This window comes from Taudactylus pleione, unplaced genomic scaffold (genome assembly GCF_031769625.1).
Source record: "Taudactylus pleione unplaced genomic scaffold, aTauple2 ptg000019l, whole genome shotgun sequence".
Classification (NCBI taxonomy): Eukaryota; Metazoa; Chordata; class Amphibia; order Anura; family Myobatrachidae; genus Taudactylus; species Taudactylus pleione.
In genome coordinates this window covers 11572861-11594561 of record NW_028284421.1, presented here as the reverse complement: position 1 = coordinate 11594561, position 21701 = coordinate 11572861, and the positions used below count along the sequence as shown (strand labels likewise).

Here is a 21701-nt window from a genome sequence, read left to right as displayed (position 1 = left end):
TTCTACATTTGAAAGATGACACAGGCTATTTTCCATCACATTCCATTATATTAATCACTCACCCTGTCAATAATCTGCTTGATCGTGTGGAGACGGATGATCCCAGAGCTTCGCTGGTCTGTACCTGCATCTCTTGGTTCACTTCCTACAGAGAAAAACATGAATTGGAAAGCAGAGATGTAATAACTAATCATGGCATTTCATGGATCGTAGATCTTTAATCCAGGAGACATGAAGAAGCAATATGCCTGAACAATTGGGGCAGCCATTACCTTCTTTTTAACAAAAAACATTTTTTATAGTAGTTCCCATTTTATCAGATTAGAATTTCTATGTATTAAGGCTGGCTATAAAATGTAATCAGTCCAGGCAGCTATAGACAGAATGGTCCTGGTAGGGTGAAGTCCTGTATATTGCTATTGCTGGGTTCTCAAATTTGGAGTAACAAGGGTGTGAAGGGGAACACACTGTTCCATCAGTACAGACTTTCAGAAGCCACTGACTTGAGCTAACCTGTCTCCTTAGAGTTTGGGTCCCAAATGCACAACCTGTGCCAGTTGAAAGTCTCAAGGATGCGTGTTTACTAGTGTTTATTTTTGCTGACATACAGATGTGTCCACATACACTATTGCTGCATTTGCGCCAAACAGCCCTTCTTAGCACATGATGTCCCATCTGGCTCTGCTTGCATAGTGTCTTTTTTGCCCGAACATGCGTCTTAGGGCCGTATTCAATTAGCTGGCGAAAACCCATTATCGTCGATTTTCAGTTAACCCCATATTCAATTTCAAAGACTTTTCGCAGGTGTGAAGAGTCTGTTAAAAAACGGGGACAAGTTTTCACCATGTAATAGATGGCGAAACAAAGTGCAGAATTGGGGTTTTGGGGTACAATCATTAAAAGTAGCCTGCATCCCTTGTAATGTCACCCTAAGGTATTGTGTGTCAAAATGTTTTTAAAAAAACTTTGGACACCCCAAAAAATGTATTCCTTTTGGGGGCGAAAAAAAAAACTATTGTGGAACAAACGTCTAAACTAGTGAAATTGACTCAGGGAGCCCCCCCCCCCCGAGTATGCGGCAGGGGTTTTCTAGAATGCGAGTGGTTGTGGCAGGCGGATTTTTGAAGAATTTAAAAAAAAAAAATCACTTTAGGAACTTAAAAATATGCTTGCACCTATTTTCATGTACCCCAAATTTGATGGGACTAGTTATTTTATAAAAAAAAAATGCTAAGTGCTATTCTTCACCACTTATTATTATCCTTTATTTATATGGCGCCACAAGGGTTCCACAGCGTCTAACAACCACTTCTTCAAAGCCGCATTTATGCACCTGCTGCGGCTGTTTATAAACCCCAACTACCTTCTGCACGGCAAATCGGAGGTACCCGTAGTGATCCCCCATGTCACACCATCTTCTAGGGGGTGATGGGCTGATTTCCCCAAAAGTTACAGGACTTTTCCATACTTACCTTTTCGCCGGGTCCCGTTTTCTCTGATTCCTAATTGACTACATGGGTAAGCGGGCACGTGCCCGAAACTTTATCCCAGGAAAAAACGGGGATGATGGCAAAAAGTCCGACCTCTGACTTTACGCCTCAAATTGAATATGGCCCTTAGTTGCAAACAGATGTGACAACTCACTTCACGAGACTTCATTGATTAGTTTGATATGTGACACTTGTATACCTGAGTGCGACTGCACTCTGTATAAAAAGTGCTATGAGGCAGCGGTCACATCTTTTCCACGCCAAGATCTGTTGTGCTTTGTATACAGATTAATTATCCTTTATTTATACGGCGCCACAAGTGTTCCACAGCGCCTTACATAGTACATAAACGAATAAGTGAACAAGAAACAAGTAACTTACAGTACATTACAGTGGAGGACAAGGACACGATTTATATACATTGCAGCAATAGCAATTAAAGCACTCACAATAAGCAGCCGGGAGTTGGCAGTAGTGTTAGGTGCCCTTATGGGGAGTAAGGAGTAGAAGAAAATGTAAAGAGAAGCACATGAGGGAAGAGGTCCCTGCTCGTGAGAGCTTACATTCTAAAGAGGAGGGACAGACAGACAGGCGTGACACAGAAGGGGTAGATAGGGAGGAAAGAGCATGAAGTGGGTTAGTTGCACAGAGATATGCAAGTGTGGCATTTGAAATTAATCATTAATTAGTTGCACAGGGAAATACAAGTGTCACATATGGAATTAATCAGTACAATCTCCTAAAGCAGTTTGTCACACCAATTTGCAACTAAATCAAGTCCTCTGTCATCTATACAATACTACTTGGCAGTAATGTTTTGTAAATATTCTCTAAAAAGTTGCAAAACTGCAACATTTAGGTCAGATCACAGCACTCCCATCATACATGCATTTGCTCACAGATCACTTGTACAGCAACGTCTTATCAAAATTAGTTAATGTTTAGGAAAATTCATCTGACGTTTATGAAGATCGGAATTTATGAGCTTTTGGATTAAGTGTTCATCTACTAGTTTACTGATGAGCAATTTAAAAACATTTTAATATCTTTCAGAAGGTGAAAAGGGAACAGTACTTACTGGCCACCTCATAGACATCCGGTTCCTCTCTTGCCAATTTCTCTCGTGCAACATCAGCAATAGGACCAAAAATAACAACAGGCCTGAGGAATCCAGCTGCAAGAGATACACTTTTGATCAACCAATAGACATGATATGGCTCATCTTGTAGCAGTGGGGGAATTTGTCTCCAGTTGCATTACTGTAATGTAATCAATGTGCTTTATCTATGCACTGTACAGCAATGAAATGATAAATATTGTACTCTACCACAGATTCAAAACATACACAACATGCACATCAAAACAGATTGCATCACAAGCTCCTAAAAGGTTACATTTAGAAAGATGCGGTTATTGTTACAATTTGTGGATTTTTGGTTGAAGCCAGACTAAATGACACACTAAGCGGCAAGAGTTAATTCTAATAGGTTATACATCACAGCTTATACTGGCTAATTGAAGTTGCAGGACAAGAATTCGCTAACCTCATGGCAAAATTTACATCTTTTCTGACATGAGGAGATAAGAAACTTCAAATACCTTCTCGCAAGACGACTCTTTCGTATGCAGGAAACTTGGTCTGAACAGGTTGGGCTGAGAGGTCTTCTCTGCTTTTCCTGAGATTTCGCTTGGAACTACGGAGGCCCCGGAATCGCCAAAAGTCAGCACGATCCCCGCCTGCTGTTTTAGGAAGAGTGTACTGGACACTGGCAAGCTGCTCAGCCCTAAGGAAAGCAATAAACAATCCAGATCAACACTCCAGACCTGGTGATGAGACTACTGGTGCGGCACGAAAGAAAAGAATCTCTAATAACTGAAAGTAAAAAAAATTGAATATCCACAACTGTCATAATCACATTCTACTTCTGTGTACAACAAGTATACATTCTGTTCTACAGTAACTGCAAAGAACGGCTGCCTATATTCCACAGCTCAAGAAAGAGACCTCAAACACAAAATGATTGAAAGAGAAATGCAAAACCAGAGATATATAGATAACTAGATAGACATATACTTATCATGAAACTAGTGAAGTAGCGTAGACTGCACAGTTCATAGCAAATAAAACAAAATAAAAAGGGCTTTTACAAGTTTCAACTTGCTCATGAGAAATTAAAGTAGCAATTAATGCAGAGGTTCTCAAGCCTCCCCAACAGTTCAGGTTTTAGAGATATCCATATAATTAACCCTTCATGTAGACTGACATTTAGAAACCATCATTGGAACTGTAATAAATGCTCATTGTTAGACGTGATGTGCCCCCCTATTGCAAATTGTAAGATTAGAAGTCAAGGATGTTTGCAGAGATGATTTCTGCTATACATACAGATGTGTCCTCACTAGTCTTTGCTGCAGTTGAGCCAAACAGCCCTTCTCAGCGCGCCTGGTCTCTTGAGACTTCGGTAGAAACGTACATTTTTTTTTGCTGAAAATGCATCTAAGTCGCAATGCAATGTGACTAGGGCGCACCACGAGACGCTGCTGATTAATTTGATATGTGACAATTGTATATCTGTGTGTGACTGAATCTCTCAATCAGTATGCAAAGTGCTATAAAGCAACAGATGAGTGTTTTTTCCACGATAAGTTTTCTTTACAGACTCAGTCGCACATAGTGTCGCATATCAAATGAATCAGCAGTCTCCTGGTGCATCCTAGTCGCATCCCATTGTGACTTGGATGCACTTTCGGCAAAAAAAAAAAAGAGGACGCCCGACTAGAGCAGATTTGCACGGGACCTTGTGGCTCGGTCATGCCAGGCATATCACTGCATGGCGTACTGAGGCTAGATAAGCCAGGACACCTCTGTAGTAATTTACAGTAGAGTAATTACTTAATGCTTATAATGCATACCACGCCGCCTTGAGGTTAAAAAAAGAAAATAAAAAAAACACTTGCGGCACTGCGCGCTGGGGAGGGGGGGCGCTGTAAGCCTCTCAGCCTGGCGCAAAGCTAGAGTAGGGGCGCGATCAGTGTGATCGCTCCCCCCCACAGTCATAGGAGACTGCTCCAGCTGCTGCTCAGCAGCCGCGTGCAGTCTCCCACTGCAGCACAGCACGGAGGGAGAGGGGCGGCGCCGGGCCCGGGTCAGTAGTACCTGCTCCCCCCTCCTCTCGGCGCCCCTGCATACATTTTCCTAGCCACTGAATTGATGACTTAAGAACTCAGTGAGTATACAAATTTTACTACAGTTTATACATAGATTAGCAACACTATTAATATTGCGATGAATTCTAGACACAAAGGCTAGTGTATATGAAAAGTAAACTTATAACCAGCATCCTTCTACAAAAGATCCATGTTTTGACTACCATTTTCGACACAAACCTCTTTATCAGAAGTGTTAAGCTGGTCACACACATAGCGATATTTTACCCAATCTGACAGATTCCAACACATTGGAACAACAGATTGTGTAAAATATGGCCAAATCCTGACTAAATCGCGAGTCCCCACTCACTATCACGATGCAATGTGCGTCCCCGCAGGTCGCACATCGCATCTTCAGATCTGCCGTGCTGTAGGGCAGATTTGCCAATCTGGGAGACAATGCACTGGGAAAAAAAAAATAAGTTCAGATGCAAGATAGATCTTAAGTCAGGTTGGATGCTTTTTACTGCAAATCGTGTGTAGGATTGCCGGGGGGCTGCCGGGGGAGACTTCAAGGGAAATCATACACGATGTCGGATCGTGAGCACATCGCTATGTGTGTGGGCACCTTCAGTAGCAGCTATTTTACCTGTTCTTATTTGGGATAATTCCTCTTTCCACCTCCTTATGATTTCTACCAATTCGAATCGCCAGCCATGATCCTAGCTTCCCATTGTATAGCGTATCCACGACTCGAAACACCTCTCCTTTATTAAAACTGAGGCCATATGGAGATTCCTTCTCATATTCAAAATGGGTCCGGATATAAAAGGAATCCCCAACATCTGACTCAACAATACGACGATAAACTGGAAGAGAAAGTAATACAAAGCTCAGTTTAAAGAAACAAAATATGTAGAAGTTACTATACAGTGCATATTTTTGCTTCTGATTCAGCTTTAATATAATTAAGGGGGAAATCAATTAGACTTGTTAATTTAACGGGTGTGAAAAATAATGATATGATAGCTTCGGGCTTTATCGCCCGGGGTTACTCAATTAGACACCTTTTTCACCTAAGAGCCTTTTTAATGCCTGTTAAATTAACATGTTAACGGGCGCTAAGGCATAATATCTATGAACAGTTCACCGAACCTATGCGGTAACAGGGTCTTTTCCTGTTAACATGCTACTTATCGGGGATTTATTTTCGAGTCAGATCAGACCTTGAAAAAAAAAAATCCCTGTTAAGGCTGCCTTCGGGGCTATAGAATAGTCCCGGGGGATTAATTAGCATGCGGTAAATTACTGCGGCTAATTGAATTCCCATCTAGGCCTTAATAGAGATTGACATTTAAAAACATCCTTCATAGTAACTGTAAAATACAAATAAGAGTACCTGCTACTATAGTGTATAAAAGGGGAAGTTCACTCAATTAAATACACAATTGTGTTTGCTACTCTAGGGAAAACTGGGGCAATATATTTCTAGGATTATTCCAAATGTATTTAAGTTAAACAATGAGAAGATATGGTAAAAGTTTTTTCATGATCTTTCATAAGGCCAGCAGTCATTAAATAAAATGTGTCCCCCCAAAAGCAAGTTTAAAATTTGCCTCGGCAGATACATATGTAAACTGTAATTCTCAGCAAATGGACATAGAACCAAGAGAATGGATCTGGTCATACAGGTTTAAACCACCTTAGCAACAGAGGAAAAACAAACAAATGACCAGTACAAATTGTATTGTGTGTTTTTCTCACAGGTATTTCTATTAAGCCACAGGAAAACCGTTGCAAACTATTTAGTGATGGTTTCTTAATGTTTTCTTGTCATATGTCTGCTAGTGAAAGCACTCACCATCTTTCTTTTTCTGAGCCAGGATTGTGACCTCTTCTCCTTTAGGCAAGTCCAGCAAGAAAAGCACAGCCTCCTCCCTGATGATATTGGTGAAGTCCACATTGTTTACCTGTGGAACACAGACAATAGGGCTTTGTAGGGTCCTGCTTTACTAAATCTTTTTTATATACATTTTTATTTTATTTACACAGGAAAGTAGGTCTGTAAAACTATCACCACTGTTATAGCAATCCACTGCAAATAACCCTATAATGCATAACTAGAAAGCCTTTAGTACAAATGGTACAGTATTCTTAATAATAAACAATAGAAACAAAAACCTGTCCAAATGGTAAAGAGAACTGTTCACTGGTTGATATGGGTGACTGCACTTGGATGGGTACGGGATGCCGGCGGTCAGAATCCAGACACTGGCATCCCAAAAGGGTTAGGATACCGACACCTGTTAGTAGGTATCCTAACCCTCCCCCTACCTCCCCGCCGCCTGAACCTAACCTCCCCGCCTAGTGCCTAAACTCTCCTTCCCCGAACCCTAAACCTACAAAGGGGGATGATATTTACCAAAGTTAAAGGATTGGAACGCTTAGGACAGACAGCAGCTGGAACAACTGGCTGAATCTTGTAGGATATGCAATCCGAAATGTGTTTATTTTTGTTAACAAAATCTTAATATAAAAATAATATGTAGGACTTTCCTTGGGTTTTTCGTTCCTCAAAACAGATGGGTGGCCTTCACAATTTTCTTAATGAAGACTTGGGTGGGAACCCTTCAATGACCATATACATAGCTAGAATTATTTGTGGCAAATCTTGGAACACTCAAATGGCAAGTCTGTTAAATATCTGGATTTAATGCTTACAATAAAAAATGCCATATTTGTAACAATCCAAGAAAGTAATTGCATGCAATGTGCTTTGATGTCTAATGTCTGAACAGACTTATGTCTTGCTTAGGCTTTAACCAAGCTGCACATCTGAAAAGTAACAAATTCTAAATATAACCCTCTTTGTTAGATGATTCAACAACACCCGACTAGACAGATTACATACATTTTCCGGAGAAGCTCCACTCCAGTGGGCTTCAATATACAAACAGACCGGCGGCACTCGTCCAAAAAAAAACACACAAACGGCAGGTCAAATGCGTTTCAACGTTTCAATGTTAATACATCGTCATCAGGATATCCTGTTATCCTGATGACGATGTATTAACATCGAAACGTTGAAACGCATTTGACCTGCCGTTTGTGTGGGTTTTTTTGGACGAGTGCCGCGTGTGTGTGTGTGTGTGTGTGTGTGTGTGTGTGTGTGTGTGTATGTATGTATATATATACACACATATATATATTATATATATATACACACATATATATATATATATATATATACACACATATATATATATATATACACACATATATATATTATATATATATATATACACACACACACACACACATATATATACACATACATACATACATATACACGCACACACAAAAAGGACCTACTACACAGCATAAACAGAGACCGTATATACTGTGGGACACGTCCAACAGTATCATGTTTCTGCAGGTTTAATTTTAAATCCACAGATCCCCAAACAGCAGCTGTATTGGAACGCTGAAGCACATTTGCCCTAATACCTGGTCGGCAGTATGATTAAGACATCATGTAACAGGTACCTCACACTTACAAAGACCTCCAATGACTGCACTTATCAAAGCAGAAAGTAAAATGATCTAATAGGATCCAAAACCAAAATATAACAGTAGTACCACTTTTCCAGTCCAGATCTGACCTGGGATTTGGAACAAAGTTCCAAACCGGGTAAGTCCGGGGACAGACCCCTTTTCCACCCTGATGCCGATCCGGGTTATTCTGGGATCAGCCATGTTCACACTGGACACAAGTGCAGTGCTGACGTTTGGAGATGACATCTCCTTGTGCCAGAATGCGGATCTCCTTGTGCTGTAAACATGACCTGTGTAGGACTCTGCAGTTCACCCGGGTCCTTCCCATGTAAAACCCTGCTGGGAAGCATTCCTGGGTGACTGGACCTGGGTGGGGCCAGGTTCAGTTTCCACTGACAAAAATCCCGGGTTGTTGCGCGTTCATGTGCAATAACATGGGATTTCCAAGACTGTGGAAAAGGGGTATAACCTGTCTAAATTAAAAATAAATACATTACCAAGAGACAAAATAAAAAATTTTAGATTACAGGTAAACGTGATTGGGGGGGAACAAAACAAAATCACTTTACGGAGAGCATCATTTAATTATGAAAAGGGTGCAACTTACTCTCAGAATCTGATCACCTTCTTCCAATCCTTCTTTTGCTGCAGGACTGTCCTCCAAAACACCAGCCACAAAAATACCAACATCATTACCCCCTGCAAGACGTAGCCCTACGCTGTCTCCTTTTCTAAACTTCACCAGTTTCATGCTCGGCCTACAAGATAAAGAAAAAAATACTTCTATTCATTTACGGAAGAACAGAAATTTATACAGGCTACACGCAGGTTCTGTAAAATTGTTAATCCAACCATCCAGTGCAAATATAGACAGGAAACCATTGAATATATAAAAGGCAAGGTAAATGAAAGTATGAGGTATTAGTGCATTTTAGCAAAACATTTATTCTTTTATTATTTCTTTTCTATATTGTTCCCAAACATTGCCTAACAGAGACGTAACAGCTGGCCATTCAGGTTATTTATGGATATGGGAGTGTGGTGTACAAATCAGCCTCCATAAATGAGAGGTGAATGCATTTGAGTTGAACAGCATGTCAGTATTGTTTTAATGAGATATTAGAGTACCCGTATCGTGGGCTGAAAGCTTAACTGTGAATATGAATTAATTCCTCATACTTTAATAGTAAGCACTGATGAGGTTTTTTTTTTGGTCTGTAGAGATTCTGGTTCTGACATTCATTCTGAATATCTCCTGTTCCACCTCATCACAAAGGCACTCTACTGGACTGAGACTGTGGAGGCCATCGGAATACACTGAACTCATTGTCCTGTTTTTGGAATCCGCTTGAGAGGACATGTGCTGTGTAAGATGGCGTGTTATGCTGCTGCAAGTAGCCATTAGAAGCTTGGTACAACTGTGGCCATAAAGGGATATCCATGGTCAGCAACAATAATTAGGTAGGCTATGGCAGTTAAACGATCCACAATTAGTATTAAAGGGCCAAATGTGTGCCAAGAAAAAACATTCCACACACCATTACACCACCAGCCTGAACATCTGACACAAAGCAGAATGGATCATGGATTCATGTTTTTTCATCAAATTATGACCCTACCATCTGCATTTCAAAGTGGAAATCAAAATTCATCAGACCAATGTGCTGCAGTAGCCCATATCCCTTTATGGTACGACATGCTCTGTGTTTAGAGATGCTCTTCTGCATATCACTGGTGTAACAATGGTTGTTTGAGTTACGACCACCTGTCAGCTTGAACCAGTCAAGTTATTCCCTCGTCTCAACTCTCTCATTAACAAGGCATTTTGCTCCCAGAACTGGGTCCAGTTCTATGTAACAGGATGTTTTTGCTTTGTGTGCCTCCTCTGTTAACTCTAGGGACTGTTTTATGTGAAAATCTTAAGATATTGGCAATCTTTGAGATACTGAAACACGATACGTGCCACCAAAAATCATTGCACAGTCAAACTCAGTCAGATCACATATCTTCCCCCATTCTGGTGTTTGGTCTGAACAACTGAACCTCTTAAACAAGTCTGCATGTAGTTGATCGTAAAGAATCATGTTTAAAGTTAGTGTCGACACGTGCTTTAACATTACAACCATGTCAGCATAATGACTGCAAAATTATCCCATCAACATATAGTTTGTCGACATTTTGCATATCGACAAACCAACTACATTCCACTGTAGTTGATTTGTCAGGTGCCACAGTACGAGGAAGTCGGGGGGGGGGGGGGGGGGGGAGACCATGCATACAACAGGGACAACAGGTAAACAATACAAATGCAGACAAGGGAAGGGAGGATCTTGTTTGCAAAAGAGCTTACAGTCTACTGGGAAATAAAAGCAGGGTTAATATCAGAGGATCAAGTGTGGCCTCGTGTGAAGTTTGGGAGTGTGTGTGTACTAGTAGGAGAAAACAGGTGAGATTACAACATGTTTTCAAACTATCAAAATTATGTATATTGTTATCAAAATTACTTTAACACATGATCACATCTGTCAATTCAGATGAGATAGATTAGTTATATATCAAAGTAGTAGAAACTGCAGGAGGACATGAAGCATAAGGTAAACTTTTCTGAGAATCTTCTCAATGTCTTAATTACAATATTTGCATTCTCCACAACAAACTCCCAAGATACAATATGTTTGTTTTTCAGAGTATAAGGATACTGAATGTACTTCATTTCTGACAAAGTTAGGCTGCGGTAGCATTTATGATAACTTTCAACATAAGGCCACGTTTGACATGGGTTACCTACAACATGATTTGTAAGTGCTGTAGACAATACTTTTCAGGCATAAACCTATTTAATGGAAGCATAAATTGGGCAAAAACATTCTGTTGAAAGCACAATGGACGGTTGCCGCCTATTCTATGTTCACAGATGTACCATTCTCCTGTCTACCTTGGTGACCCCTCTGTCACGCGACTAAATAATTTCTCTCTGGCCTGGGCTCAGGTAGAATATTAACAGGCAATGACATATCACTGCTTGATCTGCAGTCCACTCGGGTCCTGAGAGATGCAAGACAGCTGGCGGGTAAGCCAGCAATAAAGTATTATGTAAGGGAGTCAGTAATGGAAGAACAGAACCATTGCACTGAGCCTGGTAGTGCATAACTCTAAATGAAGTGGGGACATTAGTTTTGTGTTTGCACGCATGTGTAAATATTTAATTTGCTCACCCTAACCCACACACTTCCCTTGTCTTGGGTGAAAGGTTCCCTTTAAGTTCTTTAAGAATATGCTTCAACAATATAAACATTGCTCTTTACGTTTGGGTCTCCACAGGGAAAAAAGACAGGACATTAGGTCTGTAGAAAAGTCCATAAGGTGTGGAAATTCTGAAGAATATAGGACGTTTTGTACAACAAAGTAAGCAAAGATCTTGTAATGTCCAAGGAAGGAACTCCTTAGGATGGAAAACGCCCACCTCCTCATGCAGTCACACACATATCCACTACTGTTCCTCCATCTATGATTCTACAAGAACTGCAGTCCTCAATTGTGCCAACACGGAATGGCAGGTGGTATCTGCATTCAAGATGCAAAGTTTCAACATATCATATGTTCATTGGTTGAGCTATGGGCATCCTGGTCAATTTGAGTGCAGGGCTCCAGCATGCATACAATCTCTGAAAGCACTTTAGGGAGAATGTCATGTTTCCCAGTACATATTGAGGAGAGGGATATAAATCGATTGGAATGTATGTGCCAAAGTCCGTAGAATTATTCATGTCACATGACATTATTTTGAGGGCAGTGGTTTAGACCACAAAGCTCTACACATTTGTTTTCCTAAACCCAGAATGTTACACCATTTTGATTGTCTTTTGAAATTAACAGAATAAGCAAGGGTATACATTACCGAAGCATGCCATCTTCATGCGTTGAGTTCGGGAAAGGTCCATCAGATGGACTGACAGGCAGGTCTACATCAGGCTGTCCAGACTGGGCATAAACCGGTTTTGGCTCTGAAAAGGGGAAGGGGTTTACGTCAAATAGTTTTAGAAAATGGTCTGATCAAAATGTCAACAAATCTACACTAGATGGTCTGAAGTAAGTGGACACACTAATTTTGAATACGCCCCTATAAGTGAATGAACATTTTCAGGTTTAATACAGTACATTTAATGCATACAATCTTAGATTAGATCTATTGACTATGTTTTATTGGTGTAGGTCATTATTAATTTACTGGACTTGTCTGTTTATTTGCTAGCATTGTGCACTCATTCAATGGTAATTTCTGTGTTTTGGTAGTAAAATTTTAACTTTTCCTATAATCTTTAAACCAAAAATGTATTTTAAAGGCATATATAGTAATAATGATGGCACAAAGTCTCAAAATAGCTTGTGTTGTATCTTCTAGACACACACCATCCCCTTAAATATGAGAATTCCCCTAATTGTTCATTCACCCTACTATTTAAGCTTGATTTTATCGTTAAATTTTTTTTTTTTAAATAAAATAGTTTCATAAAAATATTTTTGGGGGATAAGCCGTAAATGCTAAAAAAAAATTTTTTTTACCAAACCGGTCAACTGAATACTTGCTTTTATAGTGGAAAAAACGATTTACTGTCCCATAATATGACACTCCAGAATGCATACAATTGTTTTTTATGAGGATTTAAATAAATGTTGTAACTGAAACCTTAAAAACCACAGATTGGACATTCCTTCATTACATCTACAGCTCATAAATTGAGTATTTTAAAGTCTAAAAAATTACTTGGGTTTGGGAAATTACATCCCTTACACAAAGACTTAATTCTACATATTGGTGTTAAATCAGCATCGGCAATAAAATCCATTTCAATGGAGATTGCATGGTTGCATGCCTTGTTCAGGCACTTTATTGTAATTGGTGTATCTAAAATGGCCAAACACACAAGTATGTGGGGTGACCACATACTTATGCCCAAGAGTGTGTGTATATTTATTTGAGCACCGCTGGTTAAATGCATAATTCATTAATAGTAAATTCAAACAATATATGCTAGGTATAAAATTAAATTCTGCAAATAGTAATTGTTCAGAAATTACAATTTAACAAATTGAAGGGAAAAAAAGTCCTTCTTTTAAGTTAAATGTTTTGTTTTTATTGTCAGATTGATTAGTTAGGTGTTAAAAGCCAGGTGAAGGATTGAATACTCTGATCCATCAAAAATCTCAGGATGTCAGGGCTACTTTCAACAATCATGGGCTCCTCTATGCAGCTGAATAACTGAAAATAAAAATGATGCTATAAAAACATCTAAATGCTTCCAGCTTTGAATTTAAATCCATCAGAAACATAATTAAGAAATGGAAAGGGAAACTGCTGCAGTCGAAGCATGATCTGGAAGGCACGGAAATATATATGACAGAACTGCTTGTATCTGCAAAACCCATATATCACTACAAAGGACCGGAATAAAGATTTAGCAAACAGTGGTGTATAATCGTTCACAGTACAGTACTGCTAACACAAAAATGACCTTCATGGAAAGGTTGCCAGGAAGAAACTTTTCCCACAACCACATCACAAAGGTCAACATCTAAACCATGCAAAACAATACTTAAATCAGTCATAACCTTTTTAGGAATAGAGTGCTGTGTCCAGAAATACAAAACAATTTACTTTTTGGCAACAACCTCAAGAAATACATTTGGGGCAGATTCATTTAGCCTGTGGGTAGTTGGTGCACACAGCCTCAGGAGTTGCGAGGCAAAATACACGTTGACGCACCCTCTGGGACAACGCGAAGGGAAAACCCATGGATTCTGACACTTAGAGCGCAATCATGGGTTAGCGTGCGTTACCTGCGGGTTTACAGAGTGGGGGATTTCCCCCAAAACAATGCAAAAATGCGAGAAAAAAAAAATTCAGTACTTGAAAGACTAATCCTGGGTACACAGTGTACAATATACAGTGAGGTTCATAAATATTGGGACATTGTCAGAATTTTCATATTTTGGCCTCTATTCACCACAATGGCTTTGAAATGAAACAAACAAGATGTGCTTTAACTGCAGACTTTCAGATTCAATTTGAGGGTAGTTACATCCAAATCAGGTGAACCTTGTAGGAATTACAACGGTTTCTATATGTGCCTCTCACTTTTTAAGGGGCCAAAAGTAATGGGACTATCAACTCAAAAGCTATTTCATGGACAGGTGTGGGCTATTCCCTCGTTATTTCATTATCAATTAAGCAGGTAAAAGGTCTGGAGTTGATTCTAGGTGTGACATTTGCATTTGGAATCAGTTGCTGTCGACTCTCAATATGAGATCCAAAGAGCTGTCACTATCAGTGAAGCAAGCCATCATTAGGCTGAGAAATCAAAACAAACCCTTCAGAGAGAAAGCAAAAACATTAGATGTCGTCAAACCAACTGTTCGGTGCGTTTTCTTTTTAAGAATGTTCCAGAGAGCTCAGCAACACCAAAAGACCCGGAAGACCACGGAAAACAACTGTGGTGGATGACAGAAGAATTATTTCCCTGGTGAAGAAAAACCCCTTCACAACAGTTGTCCAAATCAAGAACACTCTCCAAGAGGTAGGTGTATATGTGTCAAAGTCAACGATCAAGAGAAGACTTCACAAGAGTGAATATAGAGGGTTCACCACAAGATGTAAACCATTGGTGAGCCTCAAAAACAGGAAGACCAGATTAGAGTTTGCCAAACAACATCTAAAAAAGCCATTACAGTTCTGGAACAACATGCTATGGACAGATGAGAAAAGATCAACTTGTACCAGAGTGATGGGAAGAGATGGAGAAGGAAAGGAACTGCTCATGATCCAAAACATACCACCTCATCAGTGAAGCATGGTGGTGGTAGTGTCATGGCGTGGGCATGTATGGCTGCCAATGGAACTGGTTCCCTTGTATTTATTGATGATGTGACTGCTGACAAAAGCAGCAGAACGAATTCTGAAGTGTTTCAGTCAAATGCTTCAGAAATTCATTGGACGGCGCTTCACAGTGCAGATGGATAATGACCCGAAGCATACTGCAAAAGCAATCAAAGAGTTTTTTAAGGCTAAAAAGTGGAATGTTATGCAATGGCCAAGTCAATCCCCTGACCTGAATCTGATTGAGCATGCATTTCACTTGATGAAGACAAAACGGAAGGGAAAATGCCCCAAGAACAAGCAGGAACTGAAGACATTTGCAGTAGAGGAGTGGCAGAGCATCACCAGGGATGAAACCCAGTGTCTGGTGATGTCTATGCGTTCCAGATTTCAGGCTGTAATTGCCTGCAAAGGATTTGCAACAAAGTATTAAAAAGTGAAAGTTAGATTTAGAATTGTTTAGTTTGTCCCATTACTTTTGGTCCCTTAAAAAGTGGGAGGCACATATAGAAACCGTTATAATTCCTACACCGTTCACCTGATTTGGATGTAATTACCCTCAAATTAAATCTGAAAGTCTGCAGTTAAAGCACATCTAGTTTGTTTAATTTCAAAGCCATTGTGGTGGTGAATAGAGGCCAAAGTATGAAAATTCTGACAACGTCCCAATATTTATGCACCTGACTGTACCTTTTATACAGCTAACAAACAATATATCATGCAGTGCATCAGTTGGTGTGTACATATATCTGTACATATATCTGTAACGTCATTCACTGATATATTGTGCCAGCAGTGCAGCACGGCAGATGCAGAAATATTGTGCGCTTTTTCCGGTGTGTACGGATGACTGACCGACTGGTTATGCTGGCCGCAGTAACCAGCGACACTGACATCGCAACTGTGTGTGTGTTTTAAATGCCTGCCCAGTTGAGAGGTCTAGCCAGACATATCGAGCAGACGATTAGTAAGTGTAACAGTTGCTAGGGTGGCCGACAGCGGGGTCGACCAGGTGTGTACCCTACATAAGGCTTTGAAATGGCATCTGATTTCTAAGCTAGAAGAGGTCTGTGAGGAAGAGTAAGGAGAACAATTTTAAAACAAAAAGTAGAAAGATCCATAGCTTCCCTCCATTATCCTAGGTGACTTCAATATTCCAATTGATATCCCCACAGAATCCTCTGCCTCCAAACTCCTCACCCTCACATCTTCACTTGGTCTCTCCCAATGGACCTCCTCACCCTCCCATGTGAGTGGCCATTTGCTTGATCTGGTCTTCACTCACCGATGTGATATTTCTGATCACTCCAATTCCCCTTTCTGACCATCATCTTCTCTCTTTTAACCTGTCCCTCTCTCCTTCCCCTTCTCTACCTCCAAAAGCCACCATCACTAAGCGTAACATTGACGCTATCGACACAGTTTCCTTTTCTTCCCTGCTTGACTCTCTTCTCTCCCCTATCCTCTCTCTCTCCTGCCCTGACCAAGCCATTCCCTATACAATGCCTCCCTTGCTTCTGCCATGGACTCTGTTGCTCCGGCGATCACTACTCGCACTCGCAGATCTACTCCTCAAGCCTGGCATTCCAAATGCAGCAGATACCTGCAAAAGTGTTCACGAACCACCGAGCGACAGTGGAGAAGATCACGTTCTAAGGCAGATTTTCTCCATTTCAAATTTATGCTCTCATCCTATAGTGCTGCTCTCTCCCTCTCTCAACAGTCATATTTCAAGATCCTCATCTCCTCTCAGTTCTCTAATCCCCAGCGTCTCTTCACCACTTTCAACTCCCTCCTTCGCCAACCCCCTCCTCGTCGTCTCCCCTCCTTGCTCTCTGCCCTTGACTTTGCTACCTACTTTACATCTAAAATTGATTCCATACATCAGGAAATCATATCCAACCAGTCCCCCAGCTCTCCACATCCTCCTTTCCCAGATCACCCCTCCCAATCAACTTTACCAACTCGAACATCCTTCTCCCCTGTATCTGGAGAGGAAGTCATGGCCCTCATCCGGTCCTCCCCCCCTCCCGCCTCCTCTGCTTCCTCTCTTTCTGCCTGCTCTCATCTTGCCCACCTCATTAGCCTCTCCCTCTCATCAGGCACTGTTCCTTCTGCATTCAAGCATACCCTTGTCTCCCCCATTCTTAAAAAACCTACCCTTGATCCTAACCTTCTTTCTAACTACCGACCCATCTCTCTCCTCCCTTTTGCCTCCAAACTCCTTGAGCGGATTGTCTACAAACGCCTTACCACTTTTCTTTCCTCCCACTCCCTCCTTGACCCTTTTCAGTCCAGCTTCCGTTCTCTCCACTCCACTGAAACTGCCCTCACGAAAGTCAGCAACGACCTCCTTGCTGCCAAATCCAAGAGCAACTACTCTCTTCTCATTCTCCTTGATCTCTCTGCTTCTTTTGACACTGTGGACCACCCTCTCCTGCTGCATATCCTTCACTCCCTTGGTCTACGTGACACTGCCCTCTCCTGGCTGTCATCCTTCCTCTCTGACCGATCTTTCTCAGTTTCCTCTCATGACTCCTCTTCCCCCCACAGCCTCTTACAGTAGGTGTCCCTCAAGGTTCTGTTCTTGGACCTCTTCTATTCTCCCTCTATCTCTTCTATTCTCCCTCTATACTTCCTCTCTAGGTGAACTCATCAGCTCTTTTGACCTCCATTATCATCTCTATGCTGATACTCAAATCTACATTTCCTCCCCTGATCTCTCCCCCTCTCTTCTGACTCGTATCTCCAACTGTCTCTCTGCCATCTCTTCCTGGATGTCCCAACGATTTCTTAAACTCAATATGTCTAAGACAGAGCTGATAGTCTTCCCACCCTCCCACATAACCTCACTTCCCACTATTTCTTTATCAATTAATGGTATAACTATCTCATCTAGCCCCAAAGTGTGCGGTCTTGGAGTTATCCTGGACTCATCCCTCTCTTTCAAACCACATATCCAGAACCTTTCACAGTCCTGTCGTTTCCATCTCAAAAAAAATTCTAAGATCAGACCCTATCTCACCCAGGATGCTACAAAAACCCTCATACACTCACTGGTCATCTCCAGATTGGAATACTGTAACCTCCTCCTATCTGGCCTCCCCAAATCCCATCTCTCTCCTCTCCAGTCTATCCTTAATGCTGCTGCATGGCTTATCTTCCTCTCCAAATGCTCTACATCTGCCTCCCCTCTCCTACAAGTCCTCCACTGGCTCCCCTTCCCTTTTAGAACCCAATTTAAGGTTCTCACGCTCACTTACAAAGCCCTCACCCAATCTTCCCCCATAAACATCTCTGATCTCATCTGCCTTCACTCTCCTCTCTCTTCATTCAACTAATGCACGCCGCCTTTCAAGCCAGCTGATTACTTCCTCCCACTCCTGCCTCCAAGATTTTGCCCGCACTGCTCCCCACCTCTGGAACTCTCTCCCACTCCCCATCAGACTCTCCACCTCTTTGCAATCCTTCAAACGGGCTCTCAAGACCCATTATTTCATCAAAGCCTTCCAGCTGTCATTCTAACTCCCTGATACATACACCTTCCTCCTCATCTGTGTCACCACTGTTTGCCTTCCCCTCCCCTTTTAGAATGTAAGCTCTTATGAGCAGGGCCCTCTAACCTCTTGTACTTCTCCCTACTTTAGTTTCATCTACTTCTTACTCACCACTAGGGCACTTAACACTTGGCTGTGTTATGGTCACTAATGTAGCAATATATATAATCCATGTCCTGGTTCTGTATTGTATTGTTCTGTAAGTCGCTTGTCTACAACTTGTTTATGTGCTTTGTAAGGCGCTGCGGAACATTTTTGGCGCCATATAAAGAAATGATAATAATAATAATAATAGCTCGATACAAGAAGTGTTTAGAATCTGTTATGTCTGCCCCAAGTGTTGACTGACGTCAGCTTATCCCATCTTCACTCTTATATTTAAATTTATCTAAAAAGATACTAACTGTGCTTTAAGGTTTACGGAAAGGTCATGTGTAAGTTTGTGCCCTGCAGAGTCTGTGTTAACTTCTTTCACTAAGATACAATGAACCATGCAATTTAACAAGTGGTACCCATACTTTTGAATGCAGCTACATTTCCAATTTAAACTCATGAACTGCTCTTGCTTATAGAATTTATATTTAGATCAAAATTAAAGACTACCACCCCCTCTTGTTAAAGATAGAGGTATCGAGAAGATGGTGCAGCACACTGGCACAATGGTTATCTTGCTACCTCACAGGACTGTGGTCTTGGGTTTGATTCCCTCCAAGGCCCCGTTCTGTGTGGAGAGTGTATGTTATTCTTGTGTTTGCCTGGCTTGCCTTTGGGTGCTCCGGTTTCCGCTCGCAATCCAAAATCACATACAGGGAGGTTAATTAAACATTACGCATGCGTGTACATGTGTAGTGAATAGAGGGGAAATCAATTTGGCATGATGCACTAACGAGCAATACGTATATATCGGCCATTTATGGTAGTGCTGACCAATGGAGGAGCGAGAGAAAACGCAATGACAGCAGGACTAGAAGTGCCGTAAGCTCCACTGGGGTAGGAACTGATGTAAAATATTCTCTGTAACACACTACGTAATGCGTGTGTTATATAAATAACGGAAAATAAAAATAAATATTTTACCCTCAAAACCTGCTACATTATTTACCCAACATCAATGACCTCTACCGAGTACAATTAAGGTGCCTACTCCTCCTATATGCAGGTAAAGTAAGCCTATAAATAGCTCAATATATTCTTAGCCCTTTTGGGAAATTTAATAATGAAGTAGGAGTCCTGTCAAGACAAATTATAAGAAGTGATTAAGGTTGAAAGTAAAGTCTAATTTTGGGATTTTTTTAAGTTTATTTTTACTTTTCTCTTCTTGTAAAGCTTGAGACTGTATCACCAGCCCATGACAGCTGTAACCAACCCAAGCAACATAAAGCCTATGCCGCAAAAGATCAAAAAAAAATATATGTCAATTTTGCAACTATAACTTTTATATTACTACATTTTCTATCTTATTGTTTTGCTAGATACAATCTAGTTTATTTGGGCTATCAATTGCTATTCCTGCAGTGCTCCCATTTTACGGGTTGGATATATGCAGACTTCATTAAACTGTATATGAAAGATTACAGAGCAAACACAAATAGACAACTTTCTTAATTTACAATTAAAAAAAAAAAATCTACTGCTGATAAAATGTTTGAATAGATTAATATTCCATGTTTACCTAAATTGTATAGGTCCCTTCGTGCAATGCCACTTGCTCTAGGTCTCCTGATGACATCTCTGTTGCAGAGACGTCCAAAATAGAGCATTAGGTCTGGCTTACCTTCTGCTGCAGCGCTAAGCTGCCACAGCACTGTAATTAGAACAGTGGACTATAGCTGTATTATGACACAGCAGGCCCAAGCTAACTCTGGGAACTACTCTAAAAATCTGGCTATTCTTGTGAAGTCAATCGCACCCAGAAATTCAGATATAGTGGGGAATACATTTTACAAACATTTCCCCAAGGCAGGCAACAGTAGCGATTTTGTAGGTGCCCCAATTACCCGAATATCACAGTGTCGGCCAAGTGCATTGCCAAACCACAAACATACAGGTCAGTAGTGTAACATAAGGTCTTACACCCCTACTGGTGTTGTGTTTTATAGCTGAAAGTATAAAACAATGTGAAACCACTTCACACGCATGTAACTGTTCTTTAGGCATGAGCAGTGTTCACTTATGGAAAACACATATCAATAAAGCCAGCAGTGTTTCCAACACTTCCAAACAAGTGGGTATGGAAACGATGGAAGAGAGAAGGAAGGAATAGCACACCAGGAGAAACATCTCAATAACACTATTCTTTACAACACAGAGAAACTCTAAAAATAATAGATATATAGAGCTAGAGATACAAATCAAATAAAAATTATCAAAGTAATGGCTTAGTTTGAAACCTGGAAGAGGTGGCGTCAGCTTTTCCGCTCTCTCCAGCAAGGGCTCCTCTGCTGCTCTGGATAGGGGTGCACTATTTGTATTTTTCACAGGTGTCGATAAAGCTGCAGGTTTTGATACCCTTTCATCCTCTCTACTCCGTGTGCTGCAGAAACAACAATAGGTTACGTAAACAAATGTGTTATTACCCCAATGTACAAACATAAAAAAGGTGCACTATTAAAATGCAGATTATCCATGCACATTACTCTGGCTTTATATATACTTTGCAACAAAAACCAAATCAATACTTGTGCACTTTTACTAATTAAATCAACAGTTTAATCAATTGTAGTTTCAAACAATTAAATGAATTGAGCATCTAAAACAAAGACGGTTATAGTGTGACTGGGCTGCACTGCACCATTTCAACTATTGTATTCCATAAAAATGCCAAAATGAGCGATATGAATATAGGATATACCTTTACACATATGGGTTTAATTCCCAATGTACACACACATTCATTTCTGCATGTATGGCATATTACAGCTGCCAGCCTGTAGACAGGCTGTGACTCTCAAACTCTTTACTATAGAGCTCACTATTCTTTGCAAAACTGATATGATCATGCCATGACAGTTAACAAGTGATCCAAAAAATATATTACAGCAGTAACACTGATAAAGCTGCCAATCTCCTGCTTGA

At 40.7% G+C, this 21701-nt stretch overlaps 1 protein-coding gene across 10 annotated transcripts in view; it reads right to left on the bottom strand.

Moving 5' to 3' along the window:
- The window catches only part of TJP1 (tight junction protein 1), a 423870-nt gene that overhangs the window by 40762 nt on the left and 361407 nt on the right, over window positions 1–21701 (bottom strand). For all 10 annotated transcript variants that reach the window (XM_088445442.1, XM_088445452.1, XM_088445464.1 and 7 more), the window contains 8 exons: window positions 21017–21159; window positions 12094–12199; window positions 8803–8953; window positions 6502–6610; window positions 5290–5509; window positions 3090–3274; window positions 2569–2664; window positions 63–145 (listed from right to left, as the gene is read on the bottom strand). In XM_088445442.1, the coding sequence (XP_088301568.1) occupies window positions 63–145; window positions 2569–2664; window positions 3090–3274; window positions 5290–5509; window positions 6502–6610; window positions 8803–8953; window positions 12094–12199; window positions 21017–21159 (1093 nt within the window). The remainder of the gene's footprint in view (window positions 1–62; window positions 146–2568; window positions 2665–3089; window positions 3275–5289; window positions 5510–6501; window positions 6611–8802; window positions 8954–12093; window positions 12200–21016; window positions 21160–21701) is intronic.